The 24,635-nt window shown below is 36.4% G+C and overlaps 2 protein-coding genes and 1 long non-coding RNA gene across 4 annotated transcripts; all 3 read left to right on the top strand.

The window, feature by feature from the left end:
- Window positions 1–426: 426 nt before the first annotated feature.
- LOC135430121 (uncharacterized protein K02A2.6-like) lies at window positions 427–1,033 on the top strand. Its single transcript, XM_064684667.1, has 2 exons — window positions 427–860; window positions 943–1,033. The coding sequence occupies exons 1-2, from the start codon at window positions 427–429 to the stop codon at window positions 1,031–1,033; spliced, it is 525 nt and encodes a 174-aa protein (XP_064540737.1).
- Window positions 1,034–9,641: 8,608 nt separating this feature from the next.
- Pnn (desmosome associated protein-like protein pinnin) lies at window positions 9,642–21,053 on the top strand. 2 transcript variants are annotated; one of them, XM_064684665.1, is made up of 3 exons: window positions 9,642–9,845; window positions 9,920–10,689; window positions 20,911–21,053. In XM_064684665.1, exons 1-3 carry the CDS (start codon window positions 9,718–9,720, stop codon window positions 20,997–20,999), a joined length of 987 nt encoding a protein of 328 aa, XP_064540735.1. In that variant the 5' UTR covers window positions 9,642–9,717; the 3' UTR covers window positions 21,000–21,053. The 2 variants fall into 2 exon arrangements, with proteins under 2 accessions (XP_064540735.1, XP_064540734.1); XM_064684664.1 differs by lacking the exon at window positions 20,911–21,053 and adding an exon at window positions 17,136–17,287 and having other exon boundaries at window positions 9,643–9,845.
- Window positions 21,054–23,175: 2,122 nt separating this feature from the next.
- Window positions 23,176–24,635, top strand: LOC135430120 (uncharacterized). The gene is made up of 2 exons (XR_010436566.1): window positions 23,176–24,358; window positions 24,493–24,635. It is a non-coding gene; the product is annotated as an uncharacterized LOC135430120 (long non-coding RNA).

Raw genomic sequence — 24,635 nt, 5'->3', positions numbered from 1 at the left:
ATAGGAGCGGTGCTTTTTCAGAAGGACGACACTGGAGAGGATAGGCCGATCGCTTTCTTTTCCGCCAAAATGCGGTGAGCACAGCTTAATTATAGTGTAACAGAAAAGGAATGCCTGGCCGCCGTCAAAGCCGTCGAACGCTTCCGCCCATACGTGGAACTGATGCAATTCACTGTAATTACCGACCATGCCAGTCTGCAGTGGCTAATGACATTGAAAGATCTTAGTGGGAGACTCGCTCGGTGGTCACTGGCTCTTCAAGCATTCGACTTCAACATCGAGCACCGCAAGGGCAAAGACAATATCGTGGCAGATATGTTGTCTAGGCCGCTTCCACGCTCGCGACATTGCAACACGCACCTTTTTATAGTCGTGGATCATTTTTCGAAATTCGTCTGGCTGAAAGCAATACCTTAGGCGGTGGTGATGTTTTTACGTGATCACATATTCACGCAGTTTGGGGTGCCTGAAATTATTCATACGGACAATGGCAGGCAATTCACGTCTAATGAGTTTGCCGAGTTCACGAGTAAATATGGATTCACTCACCAGAAAGCCGGGAACTATGCGCCACAAGCGAACGCGTCCGAGCGGGTGAACCAGTTTGTACTAGCGGCAATACGGATCCATGTTGGCGACAATGCGCGATGGGACGAACAACTACCCGAAATAGCGGCAGCACTACGCAGCGCGATACACAACAGGATCGGAACGTCGCCCTACTTTGCCATGTTCGGACACCACATGTTCACGAACGGCGCGGACTACAAATTGGCACGCAGGTTAAAAGCCGTGAGCGACACGGAGGTGCAGAACTTGGCCCGTGTCGAAAAGCACCAGATTTATAGAGCCAGGATTCAGTACACTATGCACGCAGCCTATAAACAAGCGACCAGAAGTTACAACTTGAAGTCCCGAGAAATAACGTACGCACCTGGACAGGAGATATACAAGCGTAACTTCATCCTTAGTGACTTCGCAAAAGGCCGCAACGCCAAGCTCTGCCACAAGTACGCCAAGTGCAGAGTCGTAGGGCGGTGGGATCAAGTCTATACGAACTTGAGACGCTGCAAGGAGTGCCGTTGGGGATATTTCACGCCAAGGACCTGAAACAGTAGGCATAAGTTTGTGCCCGGTTAAAGGTCTTAAAATGTATACGCACCTCGAAAAATGCGACGCAGCCGAATCTCAGGGTGTGAGCGATGGCCTACGTTGGCGCCACTGGATCACGACAACAATTGTTCAATTAAATTTATTAGTGTCGCCAAAACTGAAGTCCCACTATACGAGAGGTGCCGCTGGCGAGGATCAGGTCACCAGAGGAGCGGATTGGCCACCACCTCTGGGTGGCCTCAGGTTTTTTTTCTTATGTAAATTTAAATCCAAATTGAAGAAAGAATTCGAGATAAAAAAATGGCGGTCGAATAATTAATATTAAATGATCATAATTTTATATTAATTTAATTATTGTTATCATAATTATTTAATTAATTTATTATTAATTATAAGAAAGCGCTATTATTTATAGGTAGCAGCCATGCGCAGGCCACGACATGCAATGATTAATTAATCATAATCTGCATTTATGATAAATTTAAATTAATTTATTCGTCCTAGGTGTTAGTGTCGTCAAGCCGTTTTCGCGTCTGCTCTACAAAGAAGAATTATTAAAATTATAAAATATGTTTATTGTTAATTTATTAAATGTCTTTGTGTAAGTAAAAGTGAAATGTTTGAGTAAGTAGTTACGGTTAAGTTTAGGTTAGAAATCTCTATATATAAAACTGTTTGTCCTGACTGACTGACTGACTGATTGGTGATCAACGCACAGCCCAAACCGTAAGAGCTAGGAAGCTGAAATTTTCACTGTAGCTACCTTATGTAATGAAGGTGCACGTTAAGACGGGGTTTCGGGAAATTCCACCCGCAAGTGTGGAAAAATCGCGAAAAACGTTTGTATGTAACTTTTTTGTTTACCATCGGATTGGCCTCAAACTTATTTTCAAAGATCTTTGTTCAAATTCATTTGAGGGGTGTTTCACACTTTTAGGAAAATCCATTCCTCCTTGGTGGAAATGGAGGCCAAAAATTTGGTGGGTGACGTTTCGCGCTCAAATTCATTTACAAAGATCTATATGAAAATTCATTTGAGACGTGTTTCTCACTTTTCGCAGATTCAAACTTCTTCGGTAGAAATGCGATTAAAAAATTTTTTGGGTGAAGTTTTATTTATTCCCGATTTTCTTGAAACTTATTTTCAAAGCACTACATAAGAATATAATGAATACGTGTTTCAGCGATTTGGGAAATTCCACTCGCAACATTGGTAAATTGGCGGAAAACGTTTCTATGAAAATTGTTTGTTTACCGTCCGATAAGTTTCAAAATCATTTTCAAAGCTTTTTGAGAACGTTGATTTTTAGCATACGTTCCACGGGCAAGGCCGGGTTATAACCGCTAGTTGCTTATAAAAGAGTTAAAACTCTAGTAGATTTAGAAAAACGAAAGATAGAATACAATAAAAAACTAAATGACATAGAACGAGAGATGGGAAATCTAGTTCTACTAAAGAACGACACAGCGCACAAATTAAAAAGTAAATATTTAGGTCCTTATAAAGTTATAAGCATAGAATATAGAAACAACATAAAAGTAGATGTAAGAAAAAAGAAACCCCAAGTAGTCAATAAGAACAAGTTACAATTATTCAAAACTTAGCTTAGCTCGAGCATAGAACATATTACATTTTTAGGCCTGATCAGCCACAAAGCCATTATTAGTATATAAATACAAAAATATATAAAAAAAAAATAATCGTTACAAAAATTATATTTTATAATTCATTCTTTGTCCAATCGGGGAAAAGGGATATACACACATATATTAAAAATATATTAAAAAAAGTAAAAATCTAAAATTTATCCTAACAAAAAAAAAAAATGTTTCTGAATATAAAAATTTGAATATAAAAAAAATAAATATATTTTTCTACATAAACTCATCATTCATCAATAGCCCATTAAGTTTATCAATACAAAACTATATACAATGGTGGACAAAAATATTTTGACAACACAGTGCAAAAAGTAAAATCGCTTATTTCTGCCATCTAATAGAAGTTACGGTATCTGTTTTATTTTTAAGGGAGAGAGAATATTAAGAGCATTAGGAGAGCAAAAGTTTGCACTGATAACGAAACGCATTTGTTTTCTATAATTATCTGCGTAGAATTTGATTCTTCGTCTGGACAAAAGTATTTTGACATTACTTTTAATTTTGATTTTCGTTGGATCACGTGCAGTAAAGAACACGTGCTCTAATTTCTTAGGGTATTTTTCCGATCTTTATAAATAACAATTGGTGTTTCATCGCATATTTTGTTAAATTATGGGCAAAACTCGTGAAATAAGTGAACTTATTAGAAGCGAAATGGTAACGAAGTATAATGCAGGTATTTCTGTAGAATATCTTAGCAAATTATAGTACCTAGCCAAACAATTTATTACCAAATTAACAAAAATAAAAAGAACGTTTTATTAAAAAATAAGGCCAGATCGGGAAGACCTCGCAAAACAAAGCCCATAATTCTTAGGAAGAAAATATGCTAATTACACGATTGAGCTCAAAGAACACCATCTAATATCAATAAGTGGAAAAACTGTCGAAAGAAGGCTGAAGGAGGCCGAGTTTTCTACTTATATAGCTTGCCCAAATCCAGTAATTTCAACAAAAAAAAAAAGCTAAAAAGGTTAACATTCGCCAAATCCTACATAAAGAAGCCGCAATCATTTTGGGAAGTATTATGGACGGATGAAAGCACTTTCGAATATCATGGCTCGAAGAAAAAGGTTTATTGCCGATTGCCAAAAAATGTTCGGAGAAAAATGACGCTAGTGTGCGAACGGGTACCAAATGGTGGAGGATCGGTTATGTTCTGGGGATGCGTATGTTTCAATGGCTTGGGCGATTTGGTACCAATTGATGGGACAATGAACAAAGATAAATATTTACGTATTCTGAATGATCACGCATTTATTTCTGGTGACCGGACATTGGTCAATCGTTTATACTGCAGCAGGACAACACTCCATGCCACAAGGCCCATATAATAAATAAATTTTTGAAAGATGTTGAAGTCAATACTTTAGATTGGCCACTGCAAAGTCCCGATCTTAATATAATAGAGAACGTGTGGGCTTATATAAAAAGAAAACGAAGCTCAGACCTGTCCAGAACACGAGAGGAGACGATTGGTGAAGTTGAAGGACTTTGGATGGATTTTTCATTGGAAACCCTAAAAAATTTGGTAAAATCAATTCCAGTGCGCTTGCAAAAGGTTATGTGAAGGGAGGGTTTACTTTTTATTAGAGTCTGGGTCCGCAATCGGGATCGTATTTGATGCGGCTACTCAGGTAGCCACCAGACAGATCATAATCATAATTATAGTATATAATCATTGTTAAAGATATTGTATTAGTAGTAAGAATAGCCAAGGCGAGGCGCCGAGTTATTGAAGTTAATTAAGCGCAAGGAGCTTTCATAGCTTAAGTTTGAATTTAACCGGCAGCCGCCTCTGCAAGAGTGCAACTTCACCTCGGTGGCGAAGAGCGAAAGCTCCGCGGCGGAAGTTGCGAAAGCTCGCGGTGAAGTTGAGCGGCCGAGGCAAGCGCACGGCTCGATAGCGAGCATGCCGGCACTTTTGCGGCAACGGTCAAAGTGAGTAGACGTGTTTGGAAAAAAAAAGGGAATGAACATAGACGTAAGTGTGCAACTGAGCACTATGGCTCCAGGCAGGGCGACAGGGCCTTTACGTCGGGAAGAAGAATAAGGTAGTGCATAATAGCCACAGAGAATGAAGTGCGAATAAAAGTAATGTTGAAAACAAAGTCTGCTAACTCTTTTTATTTCCTATAAACGCCAATCTCGGGTATCGTGGCAAGCCGGTGTTCAACAAAGCCCCCTTCCCTAACCTAAAGTGTGGTGCCTAGTTGTACGCGGTCTCATCCCGGCTCCTGTGAGAACAATCCCAATATATCTATCTTCAGTCGCTTACGTAGATTTTTTTGTGTATGTGTTTTTTTTGTAATTTTGATGTCGAACCTAGGAATTCCATGTGTTCAACCGGTCGGACGTACAGACGGGCATTACTTCGGCTATTGCTGCTGAACAAGTATTTATATACTTAATGGGTTCGTTGTGACTGATACATACATTTGCACAAAAATATTATACCCTTCTTACCCATTTTTAATGGGCTCAGGGTATAAAAAAAAAATATGTCTAATTATTTGAGAAACAAAAAACCAAATGAATATTATAATTCAGGCTGCTGCCTCCAGACTTGGATTGGGGGCTTCCCGGAACAGACACACTTAAGGTTTTCGCCGCCTGTGCTGCACGCTGTTGCACTCCTTCTGGTCCCTTTTATCACCTCTTTCAAGAATTGCCGTTGTTATGGCCGGCGTGAAGTCAATATTAAAAAATAGGTTTAATTTATACCAGCACAAGAGTCAACTCGGATATTTGTTATTGGTATTGCCCAAATGCTAAATTCATTGTGTTTATCGCAACACACGTATTTTGCTAATTGAACCAATCGGTCAAGCGCCAGCAACCACAACATCTTTGCCAATATTTCCCTACTTGGATGGCACAGTGGATCGCAACTTGCCGTTGTATTTCTAAAACGCTGATTGTATACTTTTGAAAAAAGCGGAAAAAAATTGTATTAGCTTAGAAAACACATGAAAGAATTTAAATCAAACATTTATACAAATAAATATAATCAATCAGTCGGTTATGGAACACACCAAAAAATATGCAAGTATGCGTGAATAGCAAGTCCAGGAACTTTTAAATGCACATGTGCCAACGCTTAGGTACCCTTACCAACAATAACGAGCTAAAATGCAAGAATTTCGCATCGACGTGGCAAACCCTTTCATTATTTCATATACCTCGTCCCTTCAATAGGGAAGAAATGCCACCGACTTTAGAGAAAAATTGAATTTGTGCGGTCACATACACACACAAACATTTAAACGGTACATAGCCAAATTAAAAGAACACTGAGAGTAAGCCAAAGCAGTTTCCTGAAGAGTGAGCGAATGAAAAGACAGTGATGCCATTCTATCGCATAGATCAAATGGATGAGAGCACTAACCAAATAACATATAGACCGGACAAACCGTACTTTTGAGGGTGACATTCGATATTTCTGCGGCTGGTCCAAACTCGCCTTCGTTTTTGTTCGGGTTCGAGACATGCCCGCATGCTCTCAGAGCAAGAGCGTAAAAATACATATGGCCTGTGTCGGGGAACGGCAACGCTGTCTTTTTACTCGCTCACTCTACAAGAAACTGCTGTGGCTTACTCTCATCCATATGATTTGTGCGATAGAACGGCATCGCTGTTTTTTATCTCGCTCCCACTACAGGAAACTGCTTTGGCTTACTCTCAATGCTCTTTCAATTTGTCTATGTACCGTTTAAATGTTTGTGTGTGTATGTGTCCGCACAAGCAAAAATGCCCACAAATTCAATTTTTCTCAAAAGTCGGTGGCATATCTTCCCTTTTGAGGGGACGAGTAATATGAAATAATGAAAGGGTTTGCCCCGTCGATGCGAAATTCTTTCATTTTAGCTCGTTCTTCCTCGAAAGGGTACCTAAGCGTTGGCATGTGTGCATTTAAAAGTTTTTGGACTTGCTATTCACGCATACTTGCGTATTTTGTATATGAATAGAAGCATTTATGCGCATGTGTGCCTGTTGGTCCCTGCCTGCTGTCCGATGTAAATTTGACAATATTTTTGGACTTCTGAATTTCGAGCTCTACACACACACACAGATACACAAATGTGTGTGAATGGGCTGATCATGGGCGCAAAATTTAAAAATATCATTTTTGGCACGCGTCTGACGCGCGCCCTTCTTTTTATGATTTAGGGCTTGAATTGATGAATGAATGTTGACCCCTCATTACCTGCAGCAGCCCGTTGGGCCGAAAGGGTCAACTTTTGGCAAACACCTGCACCATCATATATGAATTTGATCTACAGGTAATGAGGGGTCAACATTCATTCATCAATTCAAGCCCTAAATCATAAAAAGAAGGGCGCGCGTCAGACGCGTGCCAAAAATGATATTTTTAAATTTTGCGCCCATGATCAGCCCATTCACACACATTTGTGTATCTGTGTGTGTGTGTAGAGCTCGAAATTCAGAAGTCCAAAAATATTGTCAAATTTACATCGGACAGCAGGCAGGGACCAACAGGCACACATGCGCATAAATGCTTCTATTCATATACAAAATACGCAAGTATGCGTGAATAGCAAGTCCAAAAACTTTTAAATGCACACATGCCAACGCTTAGGTACCCTTTCGAGGAAGAACGAGCTAAAATGAAAGAATTTCGCATCGACGGGGCAAACCCTTTCATTATTTCATATTACTCGTCCCCTCAAAAGGGAAGATATGCCACCGACTTTTGAGAAAAATTGAATTTGTGGGCATTTTTGCTTGTGCGGACACATACACACACAAACATTTAAACGGTACATAGACAAATTGAAAGAGCATTGAGAGTAAGCCAAAGCAGTTTCCTGTAGTGGGAGCGAGATAAAAAACAGCGATGCCGTTCTATCGCACAAATCATATGGATGAGAGTAAGCCACAGCAGTTTCTTGTAGAGTGAGCGAGTAAAAAGACAGCGTTGCCGTTCCCCGACACAGGCCATATGTATTTTTACGCTCTTGCTCTGAGAGCATGCGGGCATGTCTCGAACCCGAACAAAAACGAAGGCGAGTTTGGACCAGCCGCAGAAATATCGAATGTCACCCTCAAAAGTACGGTTTGTCCGGTCTATATGTTATTTGGTTAGTGATGAGAGTAAGCCAAGCAGTTTCCTGTAGAGTGATCGAATAAAAAGAAAGCGATGCCGTTCTACGACACAGGTCATATATATTCTTACTCTCTTGATGTGAGAGCATGTGGGCATGCCTCGAACCCTAACAAAAACGAAAGCGACTTTGGACCAGCCGCACTGAAAACGCTTGTCCCCGTCATTAGTACTGGCTGTCCAGTCTATATTTATTTAGTTAGTGGTTAGTGGTTAAATGGACCAACGTCCAAAAATCGATGCTAACTTGACGCTCATCGCAACACTTGATATGCTACAGTAATAACGGATCAATTCTTCATTATTAGTTTTATGGTTCATATCCCAAACGAAAATTTTAAATTGTATAACGACTGTTTTGCATGACTGTTCATTTTAAATCATAAAAAAAATATATATAAAACAATATCAATAATAATATTTTTAGTACCAATTACCAAAAAAAAATTACATACTTATAATGTTTAATATTTATTCTACAGAATTAAAAGAATATACATATTTATGACAGCACAGTTAGCTTAGATGAAGCTTCGACAAGCCTGGCTGTGCAGTCAGGCATTTGTATTTAGAGTACGGATATTAATAAATGTTATATATATGGCATAAGATTTTCGTAATTTCTGATGAAGTTGTTGAACTCACCTATTATAGAGCTAAACTTAAACGTGAAATTTTACCGAACCTCAGGAAATAAGTCATTTTACGAACGAAGTTATACTGGAGAATTACGATTACATTTGTGACAGAATAACAATTTTTTTGATTTTAATAAAATTTTTCTACTTACATATATACATACATACATATTGTGGACGGTTTTTGTTTTTTTTTTTTTAATTTGACATGATTTTGACACCAAATGTAAATAGTACATCCGCAAAATAAAATTTCATTCGAGCCATTAGCAAATATTAATGCTCGCGAAAGTCAATTATTTAATGTACAAATATTTCTATGCAGGTTTGGAATAGCAATTCAAAAAATAAAAATCAAACCAAGCAATATTTGATATATATGCAGCTGTAACCCAAATATATTATTATAAATTGCATTCAGATATAGCCAAAAAGTTTAAGGAGAATATTTCCTTAATTAATAACATAATTCCACTATCTTCATTTCTTACCTTAATTTTAGAATATCACAGTTTTCGCGAATGTGAAGTACGTTGCCTGCACGTTTTCCCATAAGAAATCATATATATCACATATGCAAAAAATGTAACGTTTGCAAAAAAATTCGTGTTTTTTGCGATGGCTTATCGAATTTCGCATCGATGCTATGGAAAATATGAAAGTATCATTACCACAAAAAGCTGATATAAGAAAGAAGGTAAGCGGTAACCTTAAATTAGAATTTTAAATTTTACTATTCCCACTGTTTTTAAAATATATAGATGGCAAAATCCAGATGGCAGAGTCCATGTAATGCAGACTTTACTTCAGGGCCAAATTATTTGACCTCTGGTTAGGTTCATTTATCATTTGCCATTCATTTGTTACCGCTGACAGCTGACACTTGCTAATGGAATCGCAGAATGTAAAGTTTATAACAAATGTTGAGCATAGTGGAATCAGGCTAAAAATTACGTTGAACCAATGGGTAAGGAAATTTGATATTCGATGTATGGAATGAAATAAATCGAATGTTCACGTTAATATTTAATGGCTCGATATATCGAATCGGCTCGATATATAAAGGAAAAATTCGATTACACTTTATGTAAATTCAATAATTTCGTGCATCCCTAATGACCATTCTGTATTAAAAATAGTCTATCAAAACGTAAAAATAAGTATAAAAAATTTATAAAGATGGAAGACAATATTGTCAAATCTTCTGTTGATGATTTAGAGAAAGAACTTAACTCTGCCAGACGATCATTAATCACACTAAATGACAATATTCGCCGACTTGTTGGTAGAGGGCTTAAGGAATCGAGGTTTTTATTTAACAACATCAATGGGACGTATGAGTTTTTATATATATATATACATATATATATTTTTTTTATAGAATGGAGAAGTATAATGCTGATATCTTAAGTAAAAGAAATGAGCAAAATCAAAACAAAAACAACCAACGCTACGACCTTTTAAAGCAAAAGCGCCGTATGCACGACGACAAAATTGTATTTAACCGGCTTTCAGACAACGACGAATTGTGGATGCCTGCACCTCGACTAAATTCACGTGTTATTCGAGAATTGCCTTCGAGGGAAGAAGTTGTTGAAGCTCAAGGAATAGATTCTGAATCGAGAGCTCGCAATCGGCGCATGTTTGGGTCCCTTTTGGGAACATTACAAAAATTCTGCCAAGAAGAGTCTCGGCTAAGAAAAAATGAGGACAAAAAAGCGAAAATAGAAAAAAAACTAGAAAACCAAGAACTAAAGGAAAGAGCATTACTACAAAAAGAACGTGATTCACTATTCTTAGATAGGAAGCTTAAACAACTTGAAATTATATGTCTTGAGAAAAAAATGGCACGTCTTAAAGACTTTAAGGTTTGGGAATCCTCGATAATTTATCATCAAAATCATATTCGCACGAAAACAAAACCACATGTATTTTTCCAACCTCGAATGCATACGGTACAGACAGAAAAGCTGTTAATTAAAAGTAAATGTGAGTTAGATCACTTAATAGAACAGCGCCGCGAACACTTACATAATGAACTCCGGAAAATTGACTGTTCAAGTAACATAGATGACGACTGTTTACTGAACCGAAAAACCATCTATTACAATAAAACAGAAGAACAAACGCAAAGCAACATTCCAGGAATACGTAAGTGAAAATATATTTAATTGTCTTGTAGTAATTATAAAGGTTTTGGGCAATTGTGTGTACCAGCACTAACCATAAAACATATAAATGGGACAGCTAAAATAAAAATTGGTAGCCATTAATTTTCTGTAGATCAGGTCCACCGTCGACTTCGTTTTTGTTTGGGTCCAAAACTAACTAACTTATTCTTAGTTTTCTGCGCTTATCATGATCCCAAACTTGTATTCGCACGTGTATGTTTGTTGTGGGCTGAGGTTGATTCGGTAGAAAATCAATAACTTTAGCCGATTAAAATTATTATTATTTAGATTGCAGCAGCAAAATCGTAAAAACCTTAGTTAAATATAAATTAAACTGTATATTTAAATATATGTATTTAATTTATTACTGCATTTTATCTTTGAGTTTATTTTATTTTGGAAATTTATAATTAAACTTAAAATTTTAAAAATTATCTAAATGTTATCTTCGACTTAAAAATACTGATTTTCAACCGAACATCAACAAGTCGCTTCTATCTCTTTTGGAGAGCGAAAAGCCAGTCGGTTGGCGTGTCGTTTGAAGAGCGAAAAGTCAGATGAAAAGCCAGGATAGAAGTTTAGCGTAGCATTCAAATGTGTGTATGTACATAATTACTCATCTTAGTGTTTATATTGTCTTTGATATAGCCATGACCGTCTGTCTGCCTGTTTCTATGCGAACTAGCCTCTCAGTTTTAAAGCTATCGTTTTGAAACTTTGTATAAGACCGTCTTTTTATTACAGGCCTACATTTGTCAAAACCGAATCGGACCTCTATATCATATAGCTGCCATAGTAGTAATTGGTCCAAAAGTAGTTTCCCTTACTCAAGCTCGCCATTTAGAAATATCAGTATGCTGTTGAGCTCCGATTCCCCACTCTCTTTAATTCAATTGAGTTTAATTCAGGACTCCAGATGTGAGTGCCAATGATCTTGCGGCAATTGTACAGCAGCCAAGCTCTGCACAAATAAACCGCCATCCCAGTTGCTTGTTGACATTAGCAATAGAAAAATTTAGACTCATCTGAATATCGACTGTAAGAGTTACTTCTTCTCTCTAGTTACTTGCTAGGAGTACTTATGCATTTTTATAACTAACTCATTAGCCGATTGACCCTTGTAATAGTATCAATAAACTAATTGAATTCGATTTTCATCAATTCGTTGACTAGGCAATAAAAATAAGTAAGAGGTTCTAGTCGGCAGCTCCCGACTTGGGGATACCCTGAACCCTCTTCTTCCAACTCCAAATGCAGCTCGCGCTAAGCGCTCGTTTGCTTTAGTAGTAATAAAGAAAAATTAAAATACAAAAAAAATTTATTCCCTTGGCAGGGTTCGAACTCGCAACTAACCGCACCACTTGCCGCTGCCTCTACTAAAGGGCCACACCAATAATTGAGCTTTAATGAGAAAAATCAATTAAAATAGCAGCACAGAAAACAATACAATCGCAATCGCAAGGCTGTTGATAGAATTCAAAACAAACACGCATGAATGCATGTGCGTGTACATGTATACAGAAATTCTTGGAATTTGCGCAGCAGTTTTGCTGCTAACACGTATGCACATAGCTTTTGTGCTTCTTAACCGATCTGAATGAAATTTTCGACAGTACATCTTATTGTAGAATAGAATAAAGAATATTTGTGTATTCTCAAAAATTTAATTGCATATAAATTGTGGCTTAAATCGATGGGCAATACAAGTTGGATAAATAACTTGATTTATAGCCTTTCGGTGGTAGCGGGGAGGTGGCGATAGGTATAAAATGAAAGATAGATTTATGCCTCTGACAATATAAGCAACAATTTAAATGCAACAGACTTTTTAAGAATTCATAAATATTCTATGGAACAATAAGATGTACTTTCGGAAATTTCATTAAGATCGGTTAAGACACATAAAAGTTATATGTTTTGGTTGCGCATGTGTTGTTAGCAGCAGCTAGCGCAAATTCAAAGAATTGTACACACACATATTCATGCGTGACTGCTTTGAATTCTTTGAGTTCGAACCCTGCTTAGGAAAATGTTTTTCTTTTTGGCTGGCGTGGCTGTTGAGTAGAGTCGGCAGCAAGTAATTTATTTATTTATTTATTTATTTATTTATTAGTGGTCGACAAAACGAGTGTCTTCCTAATTATTCAATACATTATATATACAATTATGAAATTTAGATGCTAAAAGCCTAGATAGAGAACACAAATTTCTAATAGCATCACCGACCGATGGAGGTGTGATATTTGCCAGTCCGGCCAGCTGTGCCCCTTTTCACAGCTTATTTTGTCAGTGACGCTATTAGAGCCTACATCGAAGAAGAAGGGTGTAAGTAGGAAAAAGTACTCTAAAGTAAAATTAAAAATAATCTTAATTTGCTATATTATTTAAGAATATATCATAAATAGGAGAAAAGAAAGTAAAAAGATTGTTAATAAAGTAAAGAACTGTATGCTAGATATACAGAGTGTTAAGTAGATAGGATAAAGAGATAGTATTGGGAAAGTAATAGGAAATCACCGACCCGGTGGGGGAAAATTTACAGCCTGTCCGGCAAGCTATGCCCCTGCTTATAGCTGGGAATGGTCAGTGACTTCCCGAAGGTATCCTGAAAGCAACGATTTTATTAGGGGTAGAGAAAGTTCGGTAGAGAAAACGTGATGCAAACTATTGTAATTTTTACATAGCACGCGAAAAGGATTGTGCATAGCGTAGTCTGTTGTGCACGTAGATAGGAATAAGGGGCGGTAATTTCTGGTTGGTCTAGCCGGAACAGAGAATTGAAGACGCCCTAGCAGAAAAGGAGAATCTATATCGCCAACAACCAACTTATGTAGAAAGACAACACCGAGAATTGTCCTACGGTTGGTTAACGACGGAAGGTTAAGAAGAAGCAGCCTGCTGGAATAGGATGGCAACCGAAGATTAGGGTCCCAATTTAAACCTCGTAAGGCAAAAAGCAGAAATTGCTTCTGAACAGATTCAATACGATCCTGGCTATTGTTATACTGCGGAGACCAGATGCAAGAGCAGTATTCAAGGATAGGGCGAACAAGAGAGATGTACAGAAGTTTCGTTATAAAAGGATCGTTAAACTCTTTAGACCATCGTTTAATGAATCCAAGTACACCTTTTGCCTCATTAACGATGGTATCTATGTGAAGATTGAAACAGAGTTTAGAATCAAAAAGAACGCCTAAATCCTTAACTGTTAGTATACGTTGCAATGGAGTATTGTCGATTGTATAACTGACCAGATAAGGTGTAGTACGATTAAATGTCATAAACATACACTTTGAACAATTCAGATGCAATTGATTGGCCGAGCACCAAAGTTGCATAGCGTTCAAATCGTCTTGAAGACGAGAATGATGTAGGGGATTGGTGTATGATAGAATAAGTTTCACGTCGTCCGCATAAATGAGTACACGGGCATGAGATACAACAGAGGGAAGATCATTTATAAAAAGAGTAAAGGTCCAAGATGACTATTTTGAGGAACACCAGAAGTAACGTGAACCTGTTTAGAGGTAGTCAGCCTCAGCATTACTCTTTGGGTCCTATCTTTTAAATAAGAACTAATCCAAAGCAATAGAGACGGAGGGAAACCTATTCGGTCAAGTTTAAAAAGTAAAATGTCATGGTGCACGGAGTCAAACGCCTTACTGAAGTCAGTGTAAATGACATCAGTTTGCATTTTCGAAAGGAAAGCATCATTTACAAAGGAAGTAAACTCAAGCAGATTGGTCGTAGTAGACCGATTCTTTACGAATCCATGTTGAACAGGGGAAACAACTGATTTGCAGAAATGCTGCAAATTCGAAGTGATTATTTTTTCAAATAATTTAGGAATAGCGGACAGTTTTGCAATGCCCCTGTAATTTAGTATATCAGACTTTCCACCTTTCTTGTGGAGAGGAATAATATAAGATTCTTTCCAAAGAGATGGAAAGACAGAAGATTCGAGGGATAGATTAAAAAGCTTTAGCAATGGATAAACAAGGGAAGAACTACACTCCTTGAGTAGACAACTAGGGATATTGTCAGGCCCAGGAGAGAAAGAAGATTTTAAAGAATTTAAAGCTAAAAGGAGAGAGGAATGGGAAATAATAGGGGGAGGTATAGAACTAGAGGAAGTAATAGTATAAGGGTAAGAATTATTATTAGGACAGACTGAAGAGTAAGTTGATTGAAAAAAATTAGCAAAGAGGTTAGCAAAATCAGAGTCATTGCTAGCTTTATCCATCCCGAGAGAAAAAGAAGATGGCAAACTTGAAGATTTACGCTTCGAGTTTACAAAATTGTAAAACTGTCTTGGATTTAGGGCAAATTGCCTTTTGCAACGAGTTAGATAATTCTCATAGCATTGAGAATTCAGAAGAAAGAAGTTCGACTTGGCTATGGAATATTTAGCCAAGTCAGTACACGAACCAGACTTTTTAAACTTTTTAAAATATTTTGATTTTATATTTTTTAGATTCGTTAATCTGGGAGTAAACCAAGGTGGCTTTGAAGAGGTAGTCGAAGGAATTGACTTGGGAATACACATATCTAAGAGGGAGTTTAGGGTGTTATAAAAAAAGTTAATAGCAGTATTCATGTCAACCGAGTCATATAAGAAAGACCAATCGGTTGCATAAATAAGCTGATTCAGCAATGAATAATTTCCTTTGCGAAAGCAACGGCGGGGCTTATTGGCTGATGAGCACGAAATGAGAGGATTACAATTGAACATTGCAATTGAACGAAAGGTCAAGCATGCAATCTATAAAGTCATGCTGTGCTGAGGGCACTAGATAATTTTCGGCAGTGAAAAGTGACCAAGTGATGTTCGGCAAATTAAAATCACCCAACACAATAAATAGGTCATTATCACGCACGTGTGAAGAAACTTCTTTAATACATGAAATATGTTTCATATAAACTTGATTATCAGAAGAAGGAGGAACATAAGAGCATGAAATATAAATATTCCGTGTAGGAAAAGACACCTTGACTGAGACAATCTCAGCGTCAGTAGGCGTACTAACACAGAAAAGTTCTGACTGGAGAGTGGCTTTAACGGCAATTAATACCCCACCACCTCGAGTCAGCCGATCATTTCTATGCAAAATAAAATTATTCGAAAAAACCTCAAAATCAGATATGGTTGAATTTAACCATGTTTCTGAAAATGCGATTATATCCGAATCGAAGGAAGTGCTGGCCATGAAAAGATTTTTGAGTTTTGAAATGAGACCTCTGACATTCTGATAATGAATAGAGACTTGGTCAGAAGAAGAAGTTAGTTTTTTGGGGCAGAAATGGTACCCTGTATTGAAGGGACTGGAAGGGTGATAGGCTGTTTACGCTTTTTTGGCTTGAACTCGTGAACAATCATGTGTGGAGGCCAAAATTTGGGATGTATTTGGTGTTAGAATAAGAGGGTTCAGGGTTCAGTCAGGAGCTCCCGACTAGAACATCTTACTTGTCTTCTTTTGACTTTTGTTTTTAAAAGAAGAGACGTCAAACTTTATTTTGAATTTTTAGTTTGAACCAATAGGTCCCCAAATAATTAAAAAAAAAGGTTAACGTATTAAATTAAATAAATAAAATTCATAGGTAATAAAAGAAAGTGCGTATTTCATTATTCTTAAATTTTTTTTAATTTTCCATGATTTTTGGTATGCTAATAGTTTATATGATTTCCATTTCTTAAAAGGACATTAAGGCGTCTAGGCATGGAACCCGCCAAGTGTTCCATAGCGGAAATGCTATTTCCCGCTTTGGAGAGAGGGTATCTCGTGTCCGACTTGGCAATTTTACTTGTTTTTTCTGTGATCCGATGACGAGATGTCGATTTTTTCGATATTTTCGACCCCCCAGTGGTCGTATATAAAATTGTTGTTATTAACCTTAAAAACTGCGCCAGGCCCCATGTTCATGGGTCCATTTATAAAGACTCTCATCTGTAGCTTTGCTTCCAAATTTGGTGATTCTAACTATTAAACTGAACTACATATATTGATTTGCCACGACCGCAGCGTATGCAAAATATTTTTAGATCGTTCTTTCAAAATTAAACACTTCCAAATGTTGTCACTTAATCTCTAAAACGAGAAGTTATTGCTTTTTCTTTTTGCCTGTGAGCGTAGTCAATTTCATAACATCTGACGCAATATATGTTCGAAATGTCAGGTGTCTAAATTCAACAGCCCCGAAAATGAAATTGCGTTCAAACCCAAAATAATTTTCACTTTGTGGACGAGTATTAATGTAAACGCAATTATTTACGAATGCGGCAAGACAAATAGATTAAAATTTCATTCTCAGCATTATTAATTTGATCCGGGAAATATTATACTTTGTTATATAGATATTTCGTATACCATCATAACTTGAATTTCTTTTTAATCCGTGCTTTTATCAATATTGTTAAATTTTTTTTAGGTGACAACACCGAAAAACAAGACTTTCCAATTGTGCCGATTGAAGATAATCCGTTAACTAGTAATAATTTGGTTATTCAAAAAGCATGAAGCTGTGTATTCGTACATGATTATTTTCAATGTTAAAAATATAAATGAAAATTATTGACTGCATTTTTTTTATTGACAAGTTATGCCCAGCTATATCCTGCGCAAAAGTATTTATTAATTTTCCATTCGTGTATGGATATTGGCGAATCACGTATTTATTAATGTATACATACTATTAAGTTGAGCTGTACTTGGTTAAGTTATATATACCATACAAAAAAGGGATCGCCGACCCCATACACACCCTAACCATTTTTATAGCCTTAACTCAACAATCGCGCCGGCCCAACTGGACGGAAAAAGAGTCAAGTGCGATCCTCAACAAGTGGCCCACGACAAAAAAGTCTATGGCTCAGCAAGAGCAAAGCAAAGAGCCGCTGAGTGAATAAGAACACATATATATATTTTTATGAACTAATTAATGCATGCATAATTCACATATATAAACATAGGTGCTTGCACGTCATTGGCTGAAACAAGAACATCTCTCCAGCGTACACATTTGAAAAAATAAAAGGAAAGTCAATTTAGATTGCAGCAGCAAAATCGTAAAAACCTTAGTTAAATATAAATTAAACTGTATATTTTAATATATGTATGTAATTTATTATTGCATTTTATCTTTGAGGTTATTTTATTTAGGAAATTTATAATTAAACTTAAAATTTTAGAAATTATCTAAATGTTATCATCGACTTAAAAATACTGATTTTCAACCGAACATCAACAAGTCGCTTCTATGGCTTTTGGAGAGCGAAAAGCCAGTCGGTTGGCGTGTCGTTTGAAGAGTGAAAAGTCAGATGAAAAGCCAGGATAGAAGTTTAGCGTAGCATTCAAATGTGTGTATGTACATAATTACTCATCTTAGTGTTTATAATGTCTTTGATATAGCCATGACCGTCTGTCTGCCTGTTTCTATGCGAACTAGCCTCTCAGTTTTAAAGCTATCGTTTTGAAACTTTGTATAAGACCGTCTTTTTATTACAGGCCTACATATGTCAAAACCGAATCGGACGACTATATCATATAGCTTCCATAGTAGTAATAGTAGTAATTGGTCCAAAAGTAGTTTCTCTTACTCAAGCTCGCCATTTAGAAATATCAGTATGCAAAATCTACTCAACAACTGGTCACGGGTCATGACATAGCTGCTATAGGAGAAGTAGGTTCTCATTTGACAAATAACTTTGTTTTCCAGAATTTACGGCTTCACATTTCTCACATACCTATAAATATTAAATCAATATTAAATCAAGGATATTAAATCTTTTGGCGAGCCAAAGAATTCCTCACTTTCTCGTTAAACTATTATTATGTCAATTAATTCTTTGCAAAATTCAGAATTGTATTGTATGCATAACTAAAACTAAGAAAATATAGCTATGGAAGTATTAATATTTACTATATAGCCCATCAGCATTTATTTCAGCCCGTAGTTGACGGCACACAGACTGAATAAAGTTATTCATGTCACATATTTCTGGTATTTTTATCCATACTTCCTGAATAGCCTTGATGAGAGCGGTTATGTTAGTTGGCTCCGATTCCCCACTCTCTTTAATTCAATCGAGTTTAATTCCGGACTCCAGATGAGAGTGCCAATGACCTTGCTGCAATTGTACAGCAGCCAAGCTCTGCACAGAAATATAAACCGCCATCCCAGTACTCGGGCTTGTTGACATTAGCAATAGTAAAATTTAGACTCATCTGAATATCGACTGTAAGAAGTAACGGCTTCTCTCTAGCTATTTACTAGGAGTACTTATGCATTTTTATAACTAACTCATTATCCGATTGACCCTTGTAATAGTATCTATAAACTAATTGAATTCGATTTTCATCAATTCGTTGACTAGGCAATAAAAATAAGTAAGAGGTTCTAGTCGGGAGCTCCCGACTTGGGGATACCCTGAACCCTCTTCTTCCAACTCCAAATGCAGAAAAGTTGAAATACAAAAAAAAATTGTTCCCTTGGCAGGGTTCGAACTCGCAACTAACCGCACCACTTGCCGCTGCCTCTACTAAAGGGCCACACCAAAAACTGAGCTTTAATGAGAAAAAAAATCAATTTAAATAGCAGCACAGAAAACAATACAATCGCAATCGCAATGCTGTTGATAGAATTCAAAACAAACACGCATGAATGCATGTGCGTGTACATGTATACAGAAATTCTTGGAATTTGCGCAGCAGTTATGCTGCTAACACGTATGCACATAGCTTTTGTGCTTCTTAACCGATCTGAATGAAATTTTCGACAGTACATCTTATTGTAGAATAGAATAAAGAATATTTGTGTATTCTCAAAAATTTAATTGCATATAAATTGTGGCTTAAATCGATGGGCAATACAAGTTGGATAATTAACTTGATTTATAGCCTTTCGGTGGTAGCAGAGAGGTGGCGATAGGTATAAAATGAAAGATACTTGATATATACATATATACTATACTAGAAGCTACATGTCAAGTTTGGTGATTCTAGCTCATATTATTTGCCCAAATTGCTCAAAAAGCAGGATTTCGATATCGATTTTTGTCGATTACTTGGAAACGGGGCAAAGTATCGAACAGCGGAAACAAACTCGATCCGCACGGGCACTAACAGGACCTACAGCCAAAATTTCAAGTCTCTAGCTCTTATAGGTTCTCCATGCGCTCATACATACGGAGAGACAGACAGACGGACATGGCTAGATCAACTCGGTTATTGATGCTGATCAAGAATATACATACTTTATGGGGTCGGAGATGCTTCCTTCTGCCTGTTACATACATTTGCACAAATACAATATACCCTGTTTACCCATTTTTAATGGGTTCAGGGTATAAAAAGAGTTAAATTAGGCAACATATGCACGTCCTTAACATATAATCATGCTAATTGCAATTTTTAAGCACGTAAACTCTATATTAAATTGTGTTTTTATTTTGCAAAGAATCAGTTGACATCACAATGTTTTCCGAATTTTAGTGTTTTTATACCCTGAACACATAGCGGAAATGCGTTTTCCCGCTTTGCTATCAGAGGGTATCTCGTGTCCGACTTAGCACTTTTACTTGTTTTTTCTGTGATCCGATTACAAACGAGATGTCGATTTTTTCGATATTTTCGACCCCCCAGTGGTCGTATATAAAATTGTTGTTATTAACCTTAAAAACTGCGCCAGGCCCCATGTTCATGGGTCCATTTATAAAGACTCTCATCTGTAGCTTTGCTTCCAAATTTGGTGATTCTAACTATTAAACTGAACTACATATATTGATTTGCCACGACCGCAGCGTATGCAAAATATTTTTAGATCGTTCTTTCAAAATTAAACACTTCCAAATGTTGTCACTTAATCTCTAAAACGAGAAGTTATTGCTTTTTCTTTTTGCCTGTGAGCGTAGTCAATTTCATAACATCTGACGCAATATATGTTCGAAATGTCAGGTGTCTAAATTCAACAGCCCCGAAAATGAAATTGCGTTCAAACCCAAAATAATTTTCACTTTGTGGACGAGTATTAATGTAAACGCAATTATTTACGAATGCGGCAAGACAAATAGATTAAAATTTCATTCTCAGCATTATTAATTTGATCCGGGATATATTATACTTTGTTATATAGATATTTCGTATACCATCATAACTTGAATTTCTTTTTAATCCGTGCTTTAATTAATATTGTTAATTTTTTTTAGGTGACAACACCGAAAAACAATACTTTCCAATTGTGCCGATTGAGGATAATCCGTTAACTAGTAATAATTTGGTTATTCAAAAAGCATGAAGCTGTGTATTCGTACATGATTATTTTCAATGTTAAAAATATAAATGAAAATTATTGACTGCATTTTTTTATTGACTAGTTAGGCCCAGCTATGTCCTGCGCAAAAGTATTTATTAATTTTCCATTCGTGTATGGATATTGGCGAATCACGTATTTATTAATGTATACATACTATTAAGTTGAGCTGTACTTGGTTAAGTTATATATACCATACAAAAAAGTCTATGGCTCAGCAAGAGCAAAGCAAAGAGCCGCTGAGTGAATAAGAACACATATATATATTTTTATGAACTAATTAATGCATGCATAATTCACATATATAAACATAGGTGCTTGCACGTCATTGGCTGAAACAAGAACATCTCTCCAGCATGAACATCTGAAAAAATAAAAGTAAGGTCAATTTAGATTGCAGCAGCAAACTCGTAAAAACCTTAGTTATATATAAATTAAACTGCATATTTTAATATATGTATGTAATTTTTTATTGCATTTTATCTTTGAGGTTATTTTATTTTGGAAATTTATAATTAAACTTAAAATTTTAAAAATTATCTAAATGCTATCATCGACATAAAAATACTGATTTTCAACCGAACATCAACAAGTCGCTTCTATGGCTTTTGGAGAGCGAAAAGCCAGTGGGTTGGCGTGTCGTTTGAAGAGTGAAAAGTCAGATGAAAAGCCAGGATAGAAGTTTAGCGTAGCATTCAAATGTGTGTATGTACATAATTACATATCTTAGTGTTTATATTGTCTTTGATATAGCCATGACCGTCTGTCTGCCTGTTTCTATGCGAACTAGCCTCTCAGTTTTAAAGCTATCGTTTTGAAACTTTGTATAAGACCGTCTTTTTATTACAGGCCTACATATGTCAAAACCGAATCGGACCACTATATCATATAGCTTCCATAGTAGTAATTGGTCCAAAAGTAGTTTCTCTTACTCAAGCTCGCCATTTAGAAATATCAGTATGCTTCCTACATATGTGCAAAATCTACTCAACAACTAGTCACGGGTCATGACATAGCTGCTATAGGAGAAGTAGGTTCTTATTTGGCAAATAACTTCGTTTTCCAGAATTTACGAGCTTCACTTTTCTTACATACCTATAAATATTAAATCAAGGATATTAAATCTTTTGGCGAGCCAAAGAATTCCTCACTTTCTCGTTAAACTATTATTATGTCAATTAATTCTTTGCAAAATTCAGAATTGTATTGTATGCATAACTAAAACTAAGAAAATATAGCTATGGAAGTATTAATATTTACTATATAGCCCATCAGCATTTATTTCAGCCCGTAGTTGACGGCACACAGACTGAATAAAGTTATTCATGTCACATATTTCTGGTATTTTTATCCATACTTCCTGAATAGCCTTGATGAGAGCGGTTATGTTAGTTGGCTCCGATTCCCCACTCTCTTTAATTCAATCGAGTTTAATTCCGGACTCCAAATGAGAGTGCCAATGACCTTGCTGCAATTGTACAGCAGCCAAGCTCTGCACAGAAAAATAAAAAGCCATCCCAGTACTCGGGCTTGTTGACATTAGCAATAGAAAAATTTAGACTCATCTGAATATCGACTGTAAGAAGTAACGGCTTCTCTCTAGCTATTTGCTAGGAGTACTTATGCATTTTTATAACTAACTCATTAGCCGATTGACCCTTGTAATAATAATAATTGAATTCGATTTTCATCAATTCGTTGACTAGGCAATAAAAACAAGTAAGAGGTTCTAGTCGGGAGCTCCCGACTAGGGGATACCCTGAACCCTCTTCTTCCAACTCCAAATGCAGCTCGCGCTAAGCGCTCGTTTACTTTACTAGTAATAAAGAAAAATTAACATACAAAAAAAATTTGTTACCAATAATTGAGCTTTAATGACAAAAATCAATTAAAATAGCAGCACAGAAAACAATACAAACGCAATCGCAATGCTGTTGATAGAATTCAAAGCAAACACGCATGAATGTTCTTGGAATTTGCGCAGCAGTTATGCTGCTAACACGTACGCACATAGCTTTTGTGCTTCTTAACCGATCTTAATAAAATTTTCGACAGTACATCTTATTGTAGAATAGAATAAAGAATATTTGTGTATTCTCATAAATTTAATTGCATATATATTGTGGCTTAAATCGATGGGTAATACAAGTTGGATAATTAACTTTATTTATAGCCTTTCCGTGGTAGCGAGGAGGTGGCGATAGGTATAAAATGAAAGATACTTGATATATATATACTATTCTAGAAGCTACATGTCAAGTTTGGTGACTCTAGCTCATATTATTTGCCCTAATCGCTCAAAAAGCAGGATTTCGATATCGATTTTTATCGGTTACATGGAAGCGGGGCCAAGTATCGAACATCGGAAACAAACTCGATCTGCGCGGGCAGATCAAGAATATACATACTTTATGGGGTCGGAGATGCTTCCTTCTGCCAGTTACATACATTTGCACAAATACAATATACCCTGTTTACCCATTTTTAATGGGTTCAGGGTATAAAAAGAGTTAAATTAGGCAACATATGCACGTCCTTAACATAAAATCATGCATAATGCAATTTTTAAGCACGTAAACTCTATATTAAATTGTGATTTCATTTTGCAAAGAATCAGTTGACATCACAATGTTTTCCGAATTTTAGTGCATTTATACCCTGAACACATAGCGGAAATGCGTTTTCCCGCTTTGCAATCAGAGGGTATCTCGTGTCTGACTTAGCACTTTTACTTGTTTTTTCTGTGATCCGATTACAAACGAGATGTCGATTTTTTCGATATTTTCGACCCCCCAGTAGTCGTATATAAAATTGTTGTTATTAACCTTAAAAACTGTGCCAGGCCCCATGTTCATGGGTCCATTTATAAAGACTCTCATCTGTAGCTTTGCTTCCAAATTTGGTGATTCTAACTATTAAACTGAACTACATATGTATGTTGATTTGCCACGACCGCAGCGTACGCAAAATATTTTTAGATCGTTCTTTCGAAGTGTTTATTCCAAATGTTGTCACTTAATCTCTAAAACGAGAAGTTATTGCTTTTTCTTTTTGCCTGTGAGCGTAGTCAATTTCATCACATCTGACGCAGTATATGTTCGAAATGTCAGGTGTCTAAATTCAACAGCCCCGAAAATGAAATTGCGTTCAAACCCAAAATAATTTTCACTTTGTGGACGAGTATTAATGTAAACGCAATTATTTACGAATGCGGCAAGACAAATAGAATCGCTCGCACTCTTCTACTCATCTGCTTATATAAATTGTTGGCAACTTGAACAAGATGGCTACTAGAGCTGCTTTGGATCCTTTTGAATTTGGGACGAGTTACAAGAACAATTTATGTAAAATTTTATTCTCAGCATTATTAATTTGATCCGGGATATATTATACTTTGTTATATAGATATTTCGTATACCATCATAACTTGAATTTCTTTTTAATCCGTGCTTTAATTAATATTGTTAATTTTTTTTAGGTGACAACACCGAAAAACAATACTTTCCAATTGTGCCGATTGAGGATAATCCGTTAACTAGTAATAATTTGGTTATTCAAAAAGCATGAAGCTGTGTATTCGTACATGATTATTTTCAATGTTAAAAATATAAATGAAAATTA

The sequence above is a fragment of the Drosophila montana genome, unplaced genomic scaffold (genome assembly GCF_035044405.1).
Source record: "Drosophila montana isolate Dmon_TW-CO22-7 unplaced genomic scaffold, ASM3504440v1 contig_2935_1, whole genome shotgun sequence".
Taxonomy (NCBI): Eukaryota; Metazoa; Arthropoda; class Insecta; order Diptera; family Drosophilidae; genus Drosophila; species Drosophila montana.
The sequence above is the reverse complement of the archived record's forward strand: the minus strand, read 5'-3'. Positions and strand labels throughout refer to the sequence as shown.